Source organism: Mustela putorius, unplaced genomic scaffold (genome assembly GCF_011764305.1).
Source record: "Mustela putorius furo isolate JIRA1106 unplaced genomic scaffold, ASM1176430v1.1 tig00003845_pilon_pilon_pilon, whole genome shotgun sequence".
Classification (NCBI taxonomy): domain Eukaryota; kingdom Metazoa; phylum Chordata; class Mammalia; order Carnivora; family Mustelidae; genus Mustela; species Mustela putorius.
In genome coordinates, this window is record NW_025421998.1 from 66619635 (window position 1) to 66637615 (window position 17981).

Here is a 17981-nt window from a genome sequence, read left to right on the forward strand (position 1 = left end):
CAAAACTGGCACACTGTAACTTTAACCTTAGCCTATTTGCCAAAATACATCACCTGCCCAAACATAAAGTCAAGGGGGCTAGAAATACAGGCTGTTCCTGTTCCTGCAGTAGGAAGGATTGCAAGGTCACATGTCAAAGGGTGTGCACATGGGATGGGAGAGTGAAGAATTAGGCAAATAATGCCCCTGCCATAAATAAATAAATAAATAAATAAACACATACACACACACACACTATATATATATATATAGTGTGTGTGTGTATCAGTTAAATTAAATATTATACATATAAGAAAATTCAGATAAAATACCACTAGATTCTGATCCTAATCTATAATACTTTCCTATGGGTAAGCTGTTAAGAAATTCTTCAGCTAATGTATCCAAGGAGCTCTTGTTTAGATTTCTCTTCCTTTTTTGCTGTTTAGATTCTCTAAATTTTTTCTGCTTTCCACATGGTGCCAATGTTACACTTGTCTGTGTAGAGCCTTATTAGTCAATGAAAGTTCCCAACGCTATAGCCTCAAATGCTCTCCATCACTCTAAGTATATGCCATCTTCAAGACATGCTCTCTTGATGCTAAATAACCTCCAATTCATGGCTCAAAGTATATATTTACATGACTGAAACTTTCAGTGTAAATTAAACGTGCTGTGTAATTTCAGCAACCATTTATTAACAATTTCCTAATGCAAGACTCTTTGTTGTCTCGTTTAACAATTCTGTAATATTGATAGTATAATTTCTATTATACAAACAGGGAACTGAGCTCAGGGAGATTGAATAAATAGCTTAAAGATGAAATTGGTAATAGCATCAGAATTCAAATATGGCTGTATTCAGCTGCAAAACCAATAGTTTTCCTATTATTTTCTGCATGGCTCTTGTTTCAGTCCCCATATCCAACCCCCTACCATCTACCCCAGACCTGGATTTCTAGATTTTCCTCTGAGATACAGTGAGGAGTAGGTTTTATGCCATTGTTTTGGTGGCAAATGTTGGTGGGGACACTTTGTATTCTCTGAGAGCCCACGAGTGTGGCAGGACATGTATTATTATCCTCTTTAATGCTGAGAGGGTTAATACTTTGAACTAAAGAGATTTATAAGTGGCACAGCTGAGACTGAGGCTCAGGCTATTTTTCTCTTACATCAATTAAATGACTACACTTAATCACAGTAATTGCAAGAATGACAATGTGCATTTTTGGTAATAGAACTAGCCAGTTAACTTGACTCCAAAGGACTGTATTTTCCATAAGGCTCTAGGAGAATCTAAACAAGAGAACGGTAGTCCTTGAATTACAATAAAATAATTAAAAATATCTTGTGAGAAGAGAGTTACTATGCAGTCTTACAGTCAACTAAGTTCTAGAGTGTAAGATTTATAACAGGATTCTTCAATAACTTGGGACTCTTGGTAACTAATTGCTGGTTACATAACTTCTTAAACATTCAAGTTATAGAATAATCCAAAAAGAAGCCAAGCAAACTTGAATTTACCCAAATTGTCTCAAAGAAATCAATTTCCAATGAACATTTTTTTAATGTACAGATCTAGTCCAAGGAATCAAGAATTTACTTTTCTTTGTGTTTTGATCTGCCAATTTTTAAAAAAGATTTTATTTATTTATTTGACAGGCAGAGAACACAACTAGGCAGAGAGGCAGACAGAGAGAGAGGAGGAAGCAGGCTCCCCACTGAGCAAAGAACCCAACGTGGGGCTTGATTCCAGGACCCTGAGACCATGATCTGAGTGGAAAGCAGAGGCTTAACCCACTGAGCCACACAGGCACACTTTGATCTGCCATTTTTGTAGCAAGTAATGTTGCGCCATGGTTGGTTCCTCTGATGTGTAGAAACAGGATATAAGTTGTTACCTTATTTGCAGTGGCTTGCCATTTATCTCTGTCTCAAGCATTAAGAGTTTCGCAAAACTCAGTGAGTCCTGATTTGGGTTAGTTTTATCCCCATGAATGCTAAAAGATGAGGTTTCTTTCCTGAGCATTATTTATCTTACCCCAAGTTCTTCAAAACATGTTATTACAAGAATTTTTCATTATTGATGTATTTCAGTTTTTTTAAATTTTTTTTTTTTTAAAGACTTCTAGATGTGGAGGAAAAGAATGAGAGATTGAGATTTATGGGGTAGCTGCACAGTGTCTAGCCCCATGCTGGGTGCTTTACATAATTTGTCTCTTTATTGGTCCCATATTACAGATGAGGAAATAATGGCATTTTTATTAATGCAAACTGAAGAGGACTCTAACTTTTATGTTGTTATCATACACTGATGGGCTCAAAATTTGGATATTTCCTCTGGTTCTTTTCTATTAGAACATATTTCCTACATTAGATACTTAAACGTGTCTGTTGCCAAGCAGTATCAACATATACGTTGACTGAAGAACTTCTAAGTTTCAAATATACATAATCTACCCTCTAAAGATAATTTTCTTTTGCCCAGCATTCCCAGAAAGAGTCCAGAAGTTCTTGGGGGGCCTAGGTGGTTCAGGTGGTTAAGCAACTAACTCTTAATTTTGGCTCAGGTCATGATCTCAGGATCATATCTGCTCTGTGCTCAGGTAGGAGACTGCTTCTCTTCCTCTCCCTTTGCCCCTCCACATGTTCTCTCTCTCTCTCTCTCTCAAATAAATAAATATATTTTTTTAAAAAAACTAAATTATGTGAAAAAAATTTTAAATCTTTAAACAAAAAAGTAAATTAAAAAAAGAGAAAGAGTCCTGAAATTCTTTCCAACTGGACCATCTTGGGTCATTTATCCGTCTTGAACCAATAATTGTGATTAGGTGTGATTTAGGGAATGAAATGTTCAGCTTAGTTAACCTTAGACTAGGATTATAGAGTCCCATCTTTGGAGTTGGATATGCAGTCAACTTCTTCAGAATGACAAAGATTCTGAAATGGAAAAGGTGGGTTTTCAGGAAGGCAGAACTAGAATTTCAGGCGGCAGGCAAATGCAACCATCCACATTATTCATTCTTTCAATGAATCATGTAGACAACAAACTGTCTTCCTAAGGACCATGGGGAAGACTATAAAAAAAAATTAAACGTAATTCCCTCCTGAGGTGTCTATATGTATATTATGGGGAGGGAGGAACTAAATTAATAACTAGAATAAAACTTGAAATGATAAGAAACAAAAGCAGTAAAAGGTGGGAAAGAAAATTACTTTCCTGGAGGAATAACAGAAAATTCTTGAAAGACTTGGAACATGACTTAGAACATAAAGGACTAGTTGGCCATGTGTGATATGTTGCTGGGAGAAATCAGGATACAGGAAAAAATAAGCTTTTTTAGAGAATAGGATGAACACAAAGATTAGAATAAATAATAGCCAGGGCTTTGGTAGAAATGTAGCACCCTGAAGAAAAAATATTACCCTATTTCACTGTTTTATTTGGGATTAGTTTCTTAATAAAGATGGTCAAAAAATAAGCATGTGGATGAAAGTATAATTTCTTGTTGGCTGAAAAGTAGTAAATTCTGTATTCTTTAGTGAATTAATTCTACTGTTCAGGAAGCCAGTGTACTGCAAATTATATTTCTTTGTTTAAATAGTTCCCTTCTTAAGAATTTTTTTCTTTTCTTTCCTTTTTTTTTTTTTTTTTTAAGGAGAGAGCAAGCAAGTGAGCATGAGCAGTGGGGTGGAGAGGGTCAGAGGAGAAGGAGAGAGAGAATCTTAAACAGACTCCATGTCTGGTGCAGAGCCCAAAGAAAGGCTTGATCTCACAACCCTAATATCATGACCTGAGCCAAAATCAAGAGCTGGATGCCTGACTGACTGAACCACTCAGACGCCCCAAGAATTTCTATTTCTGAATGAAATCTCAACTTTACTTATTTGCTTGTATCTCATATGTTATAAAAGAGGATGTAAAGTTGTTGAACTCAAGCCATGTATCCAAACATTAAAGTGAAGGCCTTCCCTTATAGACTGGAGATTGATAAAGTGCTTCCCATAGGGCCCAGGGTGTTATAAACATTTACTAGAGTCTAGCCCTATATAAGGTGCTCCAGAAGATTTGTGGAAGGCTCCCTAGCCAGTGAGTCTCCATTTTCCCTGGTGGATGTGATTCAAAGGGAATAAGGACATGTCCAAACCATGGGGTGTCTGGTTCTAGAGGCACCTTCCTAATTATGTGTCTGAGTACGGTTAACATCTATGTCATTTCTTAAACACAGAGAAACCCTGAGCAGGGAATGTGACCAGAAAATGTAGATTGAGGCCTCGTGAGAAGGAGAAGCTGCTTTCAAATCTATGAAAGGGAAAAGCTATGTTTCTTTCCTCTAGTCTAGAGCATATGGTCTAAAATAGAACCAATAAAAAGAGAAATACAAATATATGTCACCTTCCTTCTCCCCTAATTAAGTAGATTGAGGACCTCTCTGAACAACCAGGCCTAGATAATTAAAGCCTACACAGAGTTTGTACATTTGCTGATCGATGTGCTCAGGCTGTAATGAAGACAACGGTGCTGTTCATTAAACAAACCTTTCCAAGTTTGTTGTCTGTCTTTCGTGGCTCATATGAGTCCATCTCTGGACATTTCCTATTTTCTCCTTCTCTCCCTTACTCTGTCTACCAAACCCTTTCTATCCTCTAATTCCATTTCAAAAGCAGCCTCTCCTGTGAAGCCTTTCTGGGTTTCTCCTTCTCCCACTTTGGCTTGTTCTCTCACTACTCTGCTCTCAAGACACTCTCTCCTTCTACTTTCATGTACATCTACTACATATGTCTCCCTCCTTTATAGATGATAAGCTGCTTGAGGGCAGGATGATGTTTTATTTGTGCGGCTCATTCATTACTATATAATCTTTATACACCTCTTGGGAAAACATATACATCTCAAATAAAGTTGTTTAAAGGTAAAATAAAAGTTTTGGAGAAAATGAGAGTTAGAAATTCATTTCTGCTGATGAGCCTTGATGGGAAGTAAATGGAATGACAATGCGCATTCATGGAACTTCTTGACAAAGCCTCTCTTAGGCAAAGGAAACATGACATTTGCCCTAAACAGGAATGAGAGAGGAATTGACTCTAGAACCTCATCCACATAAGTGTGGATTCTTCTGAGATAATAAGGGTGATAGAGAATATGAAAATACTTCAAGGTTTTAAGTTTTAAATGCCCACTCAAAGCATGGAATTTGGAGATACAATACCTCAAGCAGAGTTCAGATTCACAAAACTCTTCTATTTTAGGTTTTCCTGATAGGTTTTGTGGGAGACATTACAGGGACATGAAGAATAAGCTTTACTATTTGTAAACAGGGACTTCTACTACTTTTCTCCCTCTGTCTTCACAAAGACGTTTCCTCTTCTCCAGCTTCTCCACTGCATGTCTTTTTTAAGTACTATAATCATTGGATTTAGGGCCCACATGGATAATCTCATCTTGAGATCCCCAATTACATCTACAAAGATTCTTTTTTTAAAAAAATTTTTTTTAAGATTTTTTAAAAAATTTATTTATTTGACAGAAAGAGATCAAAGCAGGCAGAGAGGCAGGCAGAGAGAGAGGAAGGGAAGCAGGCTCCCTGCTGAGCAGAGAGCCTGATGTGGGGCTTGATCCCAGGACCTGAGCCGAAGGCAGAGGCTTAACCCACTGAGCCACCCAGGCGCCCATACAAAGATGCTTTTATCAAATAAAATCACACTCTGGGCCCCTCGGTGACTCAGTGGGTTAAGTGTCTGCCTTTGGCTCAGGTCATAATCCCTGAGTCCCGGGATCGAGCCCCACATTGTGCTCCCTACTTGGCAGGGAGTCTGCTTCTCCTTCTGGCCTTCCCCTAACTTGTGTGCACTCTCTCTCTCTCAATCTCATTCTTTCTCAAGTAAATAAATAAAGTCTTTAAAAAATAAAAAATAAAAAAAACACACTCATAGGTTTGGAAGATTAAGATTTAGATATCTATCTTTGGGGGTTAGCCACCATTCAATTCCACTACACCATCCCACTCAGAAAATATGGGAAAGACAAGGCATTTCTGCTCTCATTGTACATAGCAGTTGTAGCTATAAATAAATAAATATGGAACATTAATAGCAATACTGGCATGTCATCTGAGATGAAAAAACATCATCCAGGGGAAGATATTTAAGGCAAGTCAATGACACCAGTTTGAGATCTCCAGCGAATGCCACCTTTCTCTTTCAGACAGTCTTGGAACTTTAAGGTCTAAGTCCTTTTTGAATATTCTATTTTAAGGCCCTTCAAGACTGAAGTTAATTCCGTGGATAGAATCCAGAGAAGCTGCTGATTTGGTACCGGGTAGCTTTAAGAAGATGAAATGTGAGTCAGAAAGCCCACAAGAAATGCCTTTGGCTGCTTGGCAACCAGGACTATTGTAGGTAGTTCCGTCGTTTGAGCCTAAGGTGGAAGTGCGCAGGAGCAAAGAGATGGAGTAAGAGATGACAGCAAAAACCATGTCTTTGGTAAATCACAGAATCTCAAGATTGGTTATCAATCATAATTTGACCATCAGATTCAGTGATGAATTTTCTGAACAACAATCTGCCAAGGAGTTTTCTGATCCATATTTGGATATCTGGTGCCTCTCCCTTCATCCAGCATTCTTAGTAGCTTCTTCTTCTTTAATGTGGATTTTACCCTCTGTTTAATAGACAAACTGGTCCTCGTCTTCCTGTGTAAAGGACCAAAATGCTCCTAATGGCTTAGTTCCTCTCTTCAAAAATATTGAAACTTATCCTTTGCCACATATATCAGAGAGTCATGAGTCACTGTTGTAAGAAGGGCATAAACCATCTAATCTTTGAGCTTACCTTGGCCATGGTTAGAATGTGCAGTTCAGGGGCAGCTGGATAGCAAACCAAGAACAAAGAAGCTGAGGATTAGATGGGAAACTGACCTACTCTGGGGATTTCAGTAGGGCACTATTTCAGCCTCTGTAGGACAGGACAGGGAATACACTTTGAAATAAACTTTGCATAAGGCAAAGCTTGAATCCCTCCAGGGATTCCATTAGAAATAAGTCAAGGATGAAGAGAGGTAGGAGCAGCCCTTAGGAACAGGAACCAATGGGAATAATTGAGGAAGCAGACCCTAGAGAACTTGCGAGTCAGGCTGGAATCAGTATCTGAGAAGCTGACTGGTTCTGGGAGGGTCAATGATCAGAAAGCTACAACAAAATAAATAGAGGGCATTGAGTGAAAGAAAGGGGTGCCAAAACGAGGAGAAGTAGATGGGGTTCGGGGAGGCTCAAAATCTAGGGAGGCTGGGGGGTGAACCAGGAACCAGGCAAAAGAGCAGTCAGAGGCAAGATTGGCATGACTCGAGCCTTGCACTCCTAGAAGAGGGCTGTGCCCCAGCTGTTCAGCTCTTTATCCAGAGATTCCTGGGTGAAGGGCAGCAGACACTTGGAGATACCAGCCCCTTGTGCCTATCAATAGCTACAGATGGTCTTTCCTGGAACAGATCTCTCTGGGGTTGAGCAGCTGGCCAAGACCTACTATAACAATCTCTCAGTATGATTTTCAATCTCAAAAAGGTGGGGGGAGGTTGAGGACTTAATAGTTCAAAAAGCGAAAAGGAATTAAGAAAGGGGCTCAAGAATCTGACTTTAGGACAAATTAAATTTTGGTAGTTAAATTTTTTTTTTAAAGATTTTATTTATTTATCAGAGAGAGAGAGGGGGAGAGAGTGAGCACAGGCAGACAGAGTGGCAGGCAGAGGCAGAGGGAGAAGCAGGCTCCCTGCTGAGCAAGGAGCCCGATGTGGGACTCGATCCCAGGACGCTGGGATCATCACCTGAGCCGAAGGCAGCTGCTTAACCAACTGAGCCACCCAGGCGTCCCTTGGTAGTTAAATTTTAATGCAGTTTTTTCTTTCTATTTTATTGCAATCTGATGAACTGATTCTCAAACATTTATTGACTTTAGAGAACATGGGGTGGACCAATTTTAGTTACTTCTCTAAGTCTTCTGCTAGTATTCATTTAATTGTCTTTATTCTGGTCACGAGACACACACAAGTGCACTGGCAAAACAAAGCAGACATGGAATGTCCACTTTTTTGTCCAGGAGGACTTCTGTACTACTGCAACCCAGTGAAGTGACACTCCGTATCTGGGCTTCCATGCTGCCACATCTCAGCTGAGTGACCTTGGGAAAGTTACTTAACTCTCTTGAGTCTCAATTTCTTTTATTTTCTTCCTCCCTTCCTTTTTTCCCTTTCCCTTTCTTTTTTCTTTTCCTTTCCTTTCTTTTCTTTCCTTTTCCATCTGTCCTTCCTTCCTTCCTTCCTCTTCTTTCTCTTCTCTCTTTCTTTCTTCCTAGATTTATTTGAGAGTGAGAGAAAGCGCATGCACAGGGGTAAGGGCAGAGGGAGAGGGAGAGAACGCTCAACCCGACTTCCTCCTGAGTGCAGAGCCCTGGGGAGGGCTTGATCCCAGGACCCTGAGATCACGACTTGAGCCAGAATCAAGAATCGGCTGCTTAGCCAACTGAGTCACCCCCTGAGGCTCCATTTCTTCATCTGATATTTGCGATAAAAAGTACCCATGCCCTAGACTTCTTGGGAGGATTATAAGTAATGTATGTGAAATTTCCATCATAGTGCCAAGAATGGAGGCAGGGCAGCTATCATTACTAGCAAACTGTGTTGAATAGACATGCTCACTGTTGATAAGAAAGCATAAATTCAGAGGTACCTGGGACTAAAGAAGGGAGAAGGGGGAGCTATTTAGCTAATTTCTGCCTTCATTTCAGGGGGAAAGGACGGGTATGAAACATAGGGGAAAACTGAGATAAGAGTGATAAGTGCTAAGAAGAAAATGACTGGGGTAGTGCTTGTTCTCTCATACTGAATGAATCTGCCCACAGTCCCATCTGTTCAGAGTGCAACAGGAGGAGTGAATCAAGGAATGGAGTGGGAGGCAAAGAAGAATAAAGCTTAAGGTCAAAGGGACCAGGCCTTTTATCATGGGCCTGGCCCAGTCCTCCACTGGCACTGCGGCCACTGAGCTGTCTCACCAGGGACCTGTGAGTGACACTTCTTTCCTCTGCTCCCAACCGGAAAGCAGTCCATTGCTTAGCACCACTGACTCTTTCTTCATTCTTTTGTCTTGTCAATAATGATTCTCAGTCAATAATGAGGCTCAGTTCAGATAATTTCTTTTTCTAATTAATGACTTTATTGAGATATGATCCCTAAACCACAAAATTCACTATTTTAAATTGTACAATTCAGTCAGTTTTAGTATATTCACAGAGATGCATGCAGTTCCTCTTTTAAGTAATCTAAGGAACACTATAGTCTATATCGATTATGATTTCAGATGTGTCTGGACTTGTTTCCTTTTTAAACTTATATATCTACCATGTTTCTTAGTTTGCTTTACTTTTTCCTTCTTCTTTTGCTTAGATTTATTGGCTTTACTGAATTTCATTTTCCCTTCTTATAATTTATAAGCCATACCAACTTCTACTCACCAAGTAACCATTCTTAATTTTCATCAACAATTTAAATTCACATTTTTTGGTTTCTCCAAGCCCAGAGCCTTTGATTTTGTTTACTTTGGGGGCAAATTCCCTGAAGTAGTACCAACTTGCACCAATCTTTATGATATTTAAACTTAATCAGCATAATAGCCTGCTAATGGCATCATATCTTGCCCTCCTCTGATCTTTTCTCCAGTAAAACCAAAACACAGATTTTGGAATTGAAATACTAAATGGCATTTTATATTTTAAAATTTGCATCTCTTATAATTTTCAGGATAAAATAAGAAATCCTCAGAGTGGCAACATGCTATGTATTTGGCACATTTCATCTACATCTACAGACATTCACCTGTGTCCTACTCCTTTACCTAATGTTCCAGGTATATAAAACTATAGGTAATTCTCTGAACATGCATCCATGCTTTTTCTCTGACCCTTGTCTATACCTGGAGTACTCTATCTCTCCTTCTCTGCATCTGGAACTTCAAAGCATCCTTTAAGTTCCAGCACCAGTTATGTGCCCAAGAATTACTCTATTGCCACTACATTCTGATGTGTTCACTCTCCACTGTCTTTTAATTATTCCTCTTTCTGAATTACTTTGGCATTTTTTATGTACCTATAGATGTTGAAAATAATTTATTTACCTCTTCCTCCCTTATCAGACAAAAAGAGATTTAAATGCAGGGATGTGTTTTGTTTGTCTCAGAATCTTCACTGTGTGCTATACAAAAGATGCAATGACATGACTTATTTAATAACAAAATGAAAAATCCCAAGTTGATTGTAGCTACTTTTCTGTTTAGAAATAAGGGACCTAAGGTATTATGCACTCATGAGGACATGGACTGCTTACTGCCATTTGGTAGGACTCTACAAATTTCTTAGGACTCTCACTTTGTAGACTGGTCTCTGTTGTTGGCTCTACCATGGATTCCTTATGAAACAACTACAGAAGCCACTTCCATGTCTCATATCTGATATTAAGATCGTCCTAGGGCCAGGGGCAATGACCACTGAGGCCCAAGCAAGTTTATGGGCAAAGCATTGAGAAGGAAACTGCCAAGACACAGACAAATAGCCCCCAGCCAAACCACAGGCTAAGCTGAGAAGCTCTGCAGTACCTAGGCTGAGGTCAGAACAGAATAATGAAGAAATCATTCAGGCAGGATGGGGGAGTCTTGGTGCTCTGGTGGCAGAGAGGCTAGACAGAGAATTACAAAGGCCAGTAGGAAGGATCTAGCATGGCACACTAAGAAGTTTACACATCTCTAATAGACAATGGGAGACCAGGGGAAGTTTTTTAAGAGACATAAAATCATTTATAATAGAATTTGGACTTCAGCCTCAGTGTCTAGCTGTACATTTGGTGTCTATAGAGAGAAGAAACCCAGAGGTTTGAAAAATAATATTGTAGGAAAGGTATGAAGGTCTATAAATCCAGGGCAAAGGATGAGGGTGAGGAAATGGAGGTAGTGGTGGGCTACCTTCAAGGGATACCTTGAAACACAAGTTGGGGTTAGATTGCAAAGGGCTTATAAGACATGGTGGATGCCAAAGGAACTAAAAAAGGATTTTAAGCAGGGCAATCAAAGAGCACAGAGGGAAACTGAATTTGCATCCAGTTTGCTGAGCTTCAGGGGTTAGTCACAAAGAAGAGAGCCCTGCCAAGGCAAGGTGGTTCATGGAGAAACAGGAAGACAGTTACGCGCCCTTAGGAGAGTTTGCTCTGGGTCTATAGTTTATTTCTGGGATCTGACATCAGTTACTGGATTAGATCCAAAGGGGCTCTATCAAGAATACTTTTAATAAAGTCAAGGTGGTTTTTCACCATTATTTCACCCTTTCCATTATTAAAAATAATTGGGGCACCTGGTTGGCTCAGTTGGTTAAGCATCTGACTCTTGATATCAGCTCAGGTCATGATCTCAAGGTCATGATCTTGAGCCCCACATTGGCTCCATGCTGAGTGTGGAACCAGCTTAAGATTCTCTCTCTCCCTCTGCCCCAACTCTACATGTACATGTGCAGCCCCCCTAAAAAACAACAACAAACCAAAACCAAAAACAAAAACAAAAATCACCATGTTACTTCTGAACAGGTTGTTAATTGCAAGTTGTCTGCTTTAGCTGGTTTAAGTGGAAGGTATCTATATTCTGTAATATCTTACAATGTATCTTGGAATGTCTGGAACCAGGCTTGGTTGTTACAGAGAGATCACAGCAGTTTATAAGAAAGAAAGAGGATTTGAGACAGATGATATGCAACTGATTATACCTTTTTCTTTCAGAAGTCAGTCCAGATTCTAGTTCAATAGCTAGAGAAAATGATGGACAGAACTTATGATGGCACATTCACCCCTAATTCAGATACAAACACAATATAACTACATGTTTACTTAGGGGAACTACTTTTCAAAGGGGAAAATAATAGACAAATAAAGAGATTAGACATCACATAGAATAGATATAACATGAAGCAATCTTTTAAGTGGGTCATATGGAAATTCTATTCCATGCCCACAAAAGCAGGGCTTCCCTGGGGTCAGGTTATTATTATTTTTTTAAATTAGTTTTATCGAGAAGTAAGCTATATGCAAGAAAATTCAACAATTTTAAGTGTGCAATTTGACAAGCTTTGACAAATAACTAGAATTGTAACCAACATGATATAAAACAGTCCATCCCTCCATAAATTCTCCCATATCCCTTTGAAGTCAATCCCTTCCCCTGCAATGTAGGCCCTGGGCTAGACTGATCTTCTGTCTCAGTAATTTTGATTTTCTAGAAAAAGAAATTATACAATATGTAGCTTTTAGTGGCTAGCATCTTTTATTCAGCACAATGTTTCTTAACTTTTAAAATTATCTCCCTCACAAAGAGCCTTTTAAAGCCATTTGTTCCCTGTTTTCCCCCTCCTTATGAAATTTTAATACCACAGATATACTCTTTTTATGTACTTATGTATATGTTTTAAACATAGAAATTGAGGTTTTTTTTCACACCTCAAGAACACACTTTTGAGAATACGTGATTTACATGTATGCAAGTATAATGCTTTTGTGATTCATCAGTGATTCATTTTTGTTGCTGGGTAATTTTGATTATATGAAGAGACATTCATGAAGTGAGTAAAACTAATTGCAAATGTGTTACAAAGGTACTAAGAATATAATTCAACTACTGTTCTTCCTCAAATTAGATCCTCAGCCTCCCTGTTGTCAGTAAGCAGATTTCTGATCACACAATTGCTAAAGTTAGAAATCTAGGAGTGACTGAGATACCTTCTTTCCCTTTGTTTCCCCATACACAATCCATCGAATTCTGTTAATTTCACCTCTAGATTCTCCCTCTTTTTTTTTTTTTTTAAGATTTTATTCATTAAAGAGAGGTAGGCAAAGGAGGGGTGGGCAAAGGAACAAGCAGACTCCCTACACTGAGCACGGAACCTGATTCTGGGCTCAATGTGGGGCTAGATGCGTTGTTTGATTCCAGGACCCTAAGACCATGACCCAGTCAAACAAAGTTAGATACTCAACTGACTGAGCCACCCAGGTGCCCCACTTCTACAATATTTCTTGAATCTGGTCTCAAGGGATCAGATTTTGCTATGACCCGGAACATTCTAGACATGGAAGGATTTTTTAATTGTAAAAGAAATGGAAAGTCACTGAAGGGATTTAAATAAGAAAATGAAAGGATTTGATCAGTGTAATTAAAAGATTATTAAATCTTTCACTTAATAAATAATAAATTAGGATGTGGATAATAAGTTAGAAGGGACCAAGACTATTTAGGGAAAGGATATTTCCAGAGGAAAAACGATAGCGGCTCTTTTATGAATTTGAGGGGGTGGGAATAGGAGAATTGGGAGATGTGCTGCATTTTCAGTGGGACCCATGAAAACTTAGCCAAGGTCTCACTGCTAGATGAAAACAAAACTATGACAAGAAATTCAAATATACACTCCTATTGATTGTTGCTTAGCTAATTTTCTTTGTCCAAATTAATCAGTATTCTAAATGAGTTATGTATATTCTTAAATCATTTGCTGATGAGTTGAAAGGAATTAGAGAATTAGAATCACACTTAAAAAAAATTTTGTGTACTTAACACACACATCCGACTTTCCTTCCATGTCGTAGTCCCCCCTCCCCCACTGGCTGTCGCAGTACTAGTATCCATATATCAGCTTCATATGGTCTGCAGTCTAGTTTTATGCAAACTGTTTTTTAAAAGATTTTATTTATTTGAGAGAGAGAGCACCCTGGGACCATGACTTGAGCTGAGGGCAGTCCCACTGAGCCACCCAGGCGTCCCTAGGCAAACTGTTTTCACTACGTATGTACAAACACACAAACACAAACACACAGTCTCTCTCTCTCTCTCTCTCTCTCTCTCTCTCACACACACACACACACACACACACACACACACACACGTGTCTCTGGGGGCCTCTCAATGAGGTCTTTAACTTATTAATGCTTCAGAATCAATAACTGACTATGTTTTCAGTCTCGATTATACAGATATGCATATGACATAGTCTTTATTCTTAAGATACATAAAGTTTACATCATGTAAATAGATAAATGACAAAATCACATTGCTAGTGCTAAGAAGGAGATAAGAACAAAGCTCTGAAAATTTGTCAGTTACACTGGTGTTTTGTCTCTTCCAGGTGACTTCTGAAGTATGGCTCACCACAACGTTTCATCCTGCAGTCCTATACTGACACCCCATTTAACCAGGCTCTACTTCCTCGTACTCATTGGAGGGCTGGCGGGCGTCATCTCCATTTTGTTCCTGCTGGTGAATATGAACACCCGATCTGTAACTACCACAGCAGTTGTTAACCTGGTGGTGGTCCACAGCGTTTTTCTGCTGACAGTGCCTTTTCGCTTGACATACCTCATCAAGCAAACTTGGATATTTGGGCTGCCCTTCTGCAAATTTGTGAGTGCCATGCTACACATCCATATGTACCTCACATTCCTGTTCTACGTGGTGATCTTGGTCATTCGGTACCTCATCTTTTTCAAGCACAAGGACAAAGTGGAATTCTACAGAAAGCTGCACGCTGTGGCTGCCAGTACCGGCATGTGGCTGCTTGTGATTGTCATTGTGGTACCTGTGTTTGCGTCTCAGTATGGAACTCACCAGGTGTATGACGAGCAACACTGTTTCAAATTCCACAAAGAGCTTGATCGTGTATATGTGCGAGTTATCAACTATATGATAGTTACTGCTGTCATAGCCACTGCGGTGGTTCTCCTTGTCTTCCAGATCTTCATCATCGTGTCAATGGTGCGGAAGCTAGGCCACTCCTTACTATCCCACCAGGAGTTCTGGGCCCAGCTGAAAAACCTATTTTTTATAGGAGTCATCTTTGTTTGCTTCCTTCCCTACCACTTCTTTAGGATCTATTACCTGTACACGGTGGCACACTCACGTGACTGTAACGATACTGCTGCACTTTATAATGAAATCTTCTTGAGTGTAACAGCAATTAGCTGCTTTGATTTGTTGCTCTTTGTTCTTGGAGGAAGCCGCTGTAAGCAAAAGATAATTGACCTATGGAATTGCCTCTTGTGCCGTTAGCCACAAACTTCAGTATTCAGAACTCTTTTATACTGGGAGTAGTAATGGGCATAGAGAGGTAGGAAGGGTTATTTCATTACTTGATTAAAGCCGTGCCGTAATGCAGCCAATCAAAAGGACTAGAAAATGTCAGAGCGTTCATTCCAGTCCTTATTTAACCCTACCACCTCTAAATGATGCATAGAGAAAAACTAGTGATGTTCAGTCCACCTGGAGTTGCAATACTGCATTATTTTCCTATATAAAAAAGTCTACGTGGCCCATCTGGGCACCATAGGTCTAATGGTTTCTGAGCTTTACCAGCTTAGTTTAGTTTCATCAGTTTGAAACATGACCTTATTTGGGCTTTGGATTAGATTCAGCCCTCTAGTTCTTTTCATTCCACTTAACCTGAGGTAAATGAGCCCTGGCAATAAATCAGCCCCAAAGATACAAACACCAGTTTGCTGATGAGATAAGATATCTATTCAACTCCCACCCTGACAAACGAAAAAAGGGGGGAGATCAGAAAGAAACTTTTCTAGATTATCATAATTTTGGTGGGAAGTCACTTATCTAAAAAATCAAGAGAAACATGTCCTTATGACCTTCTGCTTTAACAAGGTTATCCAGATTAGTTCTTTGAGAGGTCAAGTTTAAGGACATGGGATCAACATCCTCAATAACTCTAAAAATCATTTAAATCTTACTAAACTAAACAATGTAACTAAAATGTAACTAAATAATCTATAATGTAATAATGTAACTAAATTAATAACAATGTAACTAAGATCATTTCAATCTTACTAAATAAGAGTGAAACGATAAGTTAAAGAATGTTCCTGACCAATATGCTGCCAGGCACGAAAATGAGTTCCTGAGGGAAGTGATTACATTTTTCCCTTACCGCTTTTTGAAAAATCTTTACATGTCTTGGGCCAGTTAATTTAGATTTACCTTGGAAACAGAATGTTATACTCTTTACAGTTTCCTTCTCCCCTTAAGGTTACGAATATTTAAATAAATGAAAACAATATTCTTAAAAAAAGAACTTTTGAGAAATATATAAAACAATTAATTTAGACTATGAGATTAGTTAGACTACTAAGTTGAGACATAGGCTTGTGGGCTTTTTCCCTTCCTGCCCATATTTCTACTATTTCCCCCAAAGTTTCACAATTTTGAAACTTTACAAGGAACCAATCCAGTTTTATATCTAATGCTTCAGAACTAAAGCAATTTATGATAAGAATAGAATGAATTAATGTAAAAAAATTTTTTTCCCAGAAAAATGAAGGATCAGAATTTAAAGACTTTTTTTCTTAATTTGTTATAATCTATGGATCTATAAATTTACCAGATGGATAAGAAATATCCCTGGGTTTCTCTAATCACTAAAATTGTTGAGTCATAGAAATTAATTTAGACGAAAAAAGCAACAACATGCTGCACAGACTTGTTCCCAAAATTTTCCTGTTTTAAAATTTATGTCCTTTTTTCTTTTTTAAGTTATATTTCCATAATTTCTTATTTGTCTTCTTTTCCCATTGTTTCTTAGATTTTTTCTTCTCATTTTGACTTATAACATTTGTAAGAAAATTTCTAAGACCTATGAAAATTTTAAGAAATTTGTTTTACCCATAATAAGAAAATAGTAAAATATAATATAGTATAGGATGATATAAATAGTAAAATATTAACATTCTTAAACAATTATTTTTGGGAAATTACATCAAATTTCTCTTCTTATATATGTGTCTTACTATCTTTTAGCTTGTAAGTTATATTATAATCTCTTCCAGATTCTAAATATGTTGAGCTCAGGTGATTATGCTTTTCTCTATATTATTATATATTATAATCAAGGGCTTATTTCTTCAGATCTATAGGAAATATTACCCAAAATACAGAGATGCAGTATTCGAGTGTACTACTGGCATTTTGTTGCTGGGACCAGAGACTAGGCATCTTGCCTTGCACACAGCTCTCTGCATAGTAAATAATTACCAGGTTTGTTGTGTATTTGAATGTTCTTCCAAACATTTGTGAAAGGAAACATATGCTCATAATAATTAGTCAGGTTTTATTCAGTTTTCATAAACACATAGTATTTTTGGTATGGTTTTAATTTTATAAATTTTCTGAAAATGTAGCTACTAGGGATATGGAGGAAAGTTTTTATTCTGTTTTCCTCAGAACTTTACCAAGGGTTGTTCATTCCTTTGGAAAAACACATCATCAATGTCAATACTATCTGTGGCATTAAAATACACAACATACCTGTAAACAATATTTGTAGTTGTGGTAATCAGGTAGATACTAGATATAGGTGCTAACATCCAACTGCCTAATTTTTCTCCTTTTGTGAACATCTCTGAGCATTTATACATTAAAATATATATTACTTTATTATAAACAACTTTCTCCTTCATTATTCATTTGTTACAGTTAGAACACTATATAATATTGTAGGAGGGTTATATTATCTGTAAACTTTGTTTTAGAATAGTACAAGTGTTACCAAATATTTGGGATAAAAAGTAAGGCTTTGGGTCTCCAAGCCTTGAGACCAACTGAGCTAGTACAGTCACTTTAAAAGAAAGATTTACCAATTATGACATTATGAATAGAAAAAAAATATTCCTAGATTTTGGGAGGTTTTTTTGTTTTTGTTTTTGTTTTAGGGAGAGAGAGAGTGCATGCACACATGTGCATGTGTGCAAGCTGGCGGGGGAAGGAGGAGAGGGAGAAAGAGAATCTCATGCAGGTTCCATGTTACACTTGATCTTAGCCAAAAGGCTAAGAAGTGATAAGCAGGTTCCATGCTAAGCACGGAGCCCCAGTCAAGGATTAATCTCATGATCCTGAGATCACAACCTCAGCTGAAAGCTTAACTGACTGTGTTACCCAGGC

At 38.2% G+C, this 17981-nt stretch overlaps 1 protein-coding gene across 2 annotated transcripts in view; it reads left to right on the forward strand.

Annotated features, from left to right (window-relative positions):
• GPR141 (G protein-coupled receptor 141) overlaps positions 1-17487 on the forward strand; it is a 36672-nt gene extending 19185 nt beyond the window's left edge. Inside the window, exons 1-2 of one of the 2 annotated variants that reach the window (XM_045062882.1) lie at positions 5904-6319; positions 14170-17487. In XM_045062882.1, coding sequence (XP_044918817.1) covers positions 14184-15089 — 906 coding nt within the window. In that variant the 5' untranslated portion in view covers positions 5904-6319; positions 14170-14183 and the 3' untranslated portion in view covers positions 15090-17487. Of the gene's footprint in view, positions 1-5903; positions 6320-14169 lie in introns of those variants that run through there. The other variant, XM_004741953.3, reaches the window with a different exon arrangement.
• Positions 17488-17981: the final 494 nt, after the last annotated feature.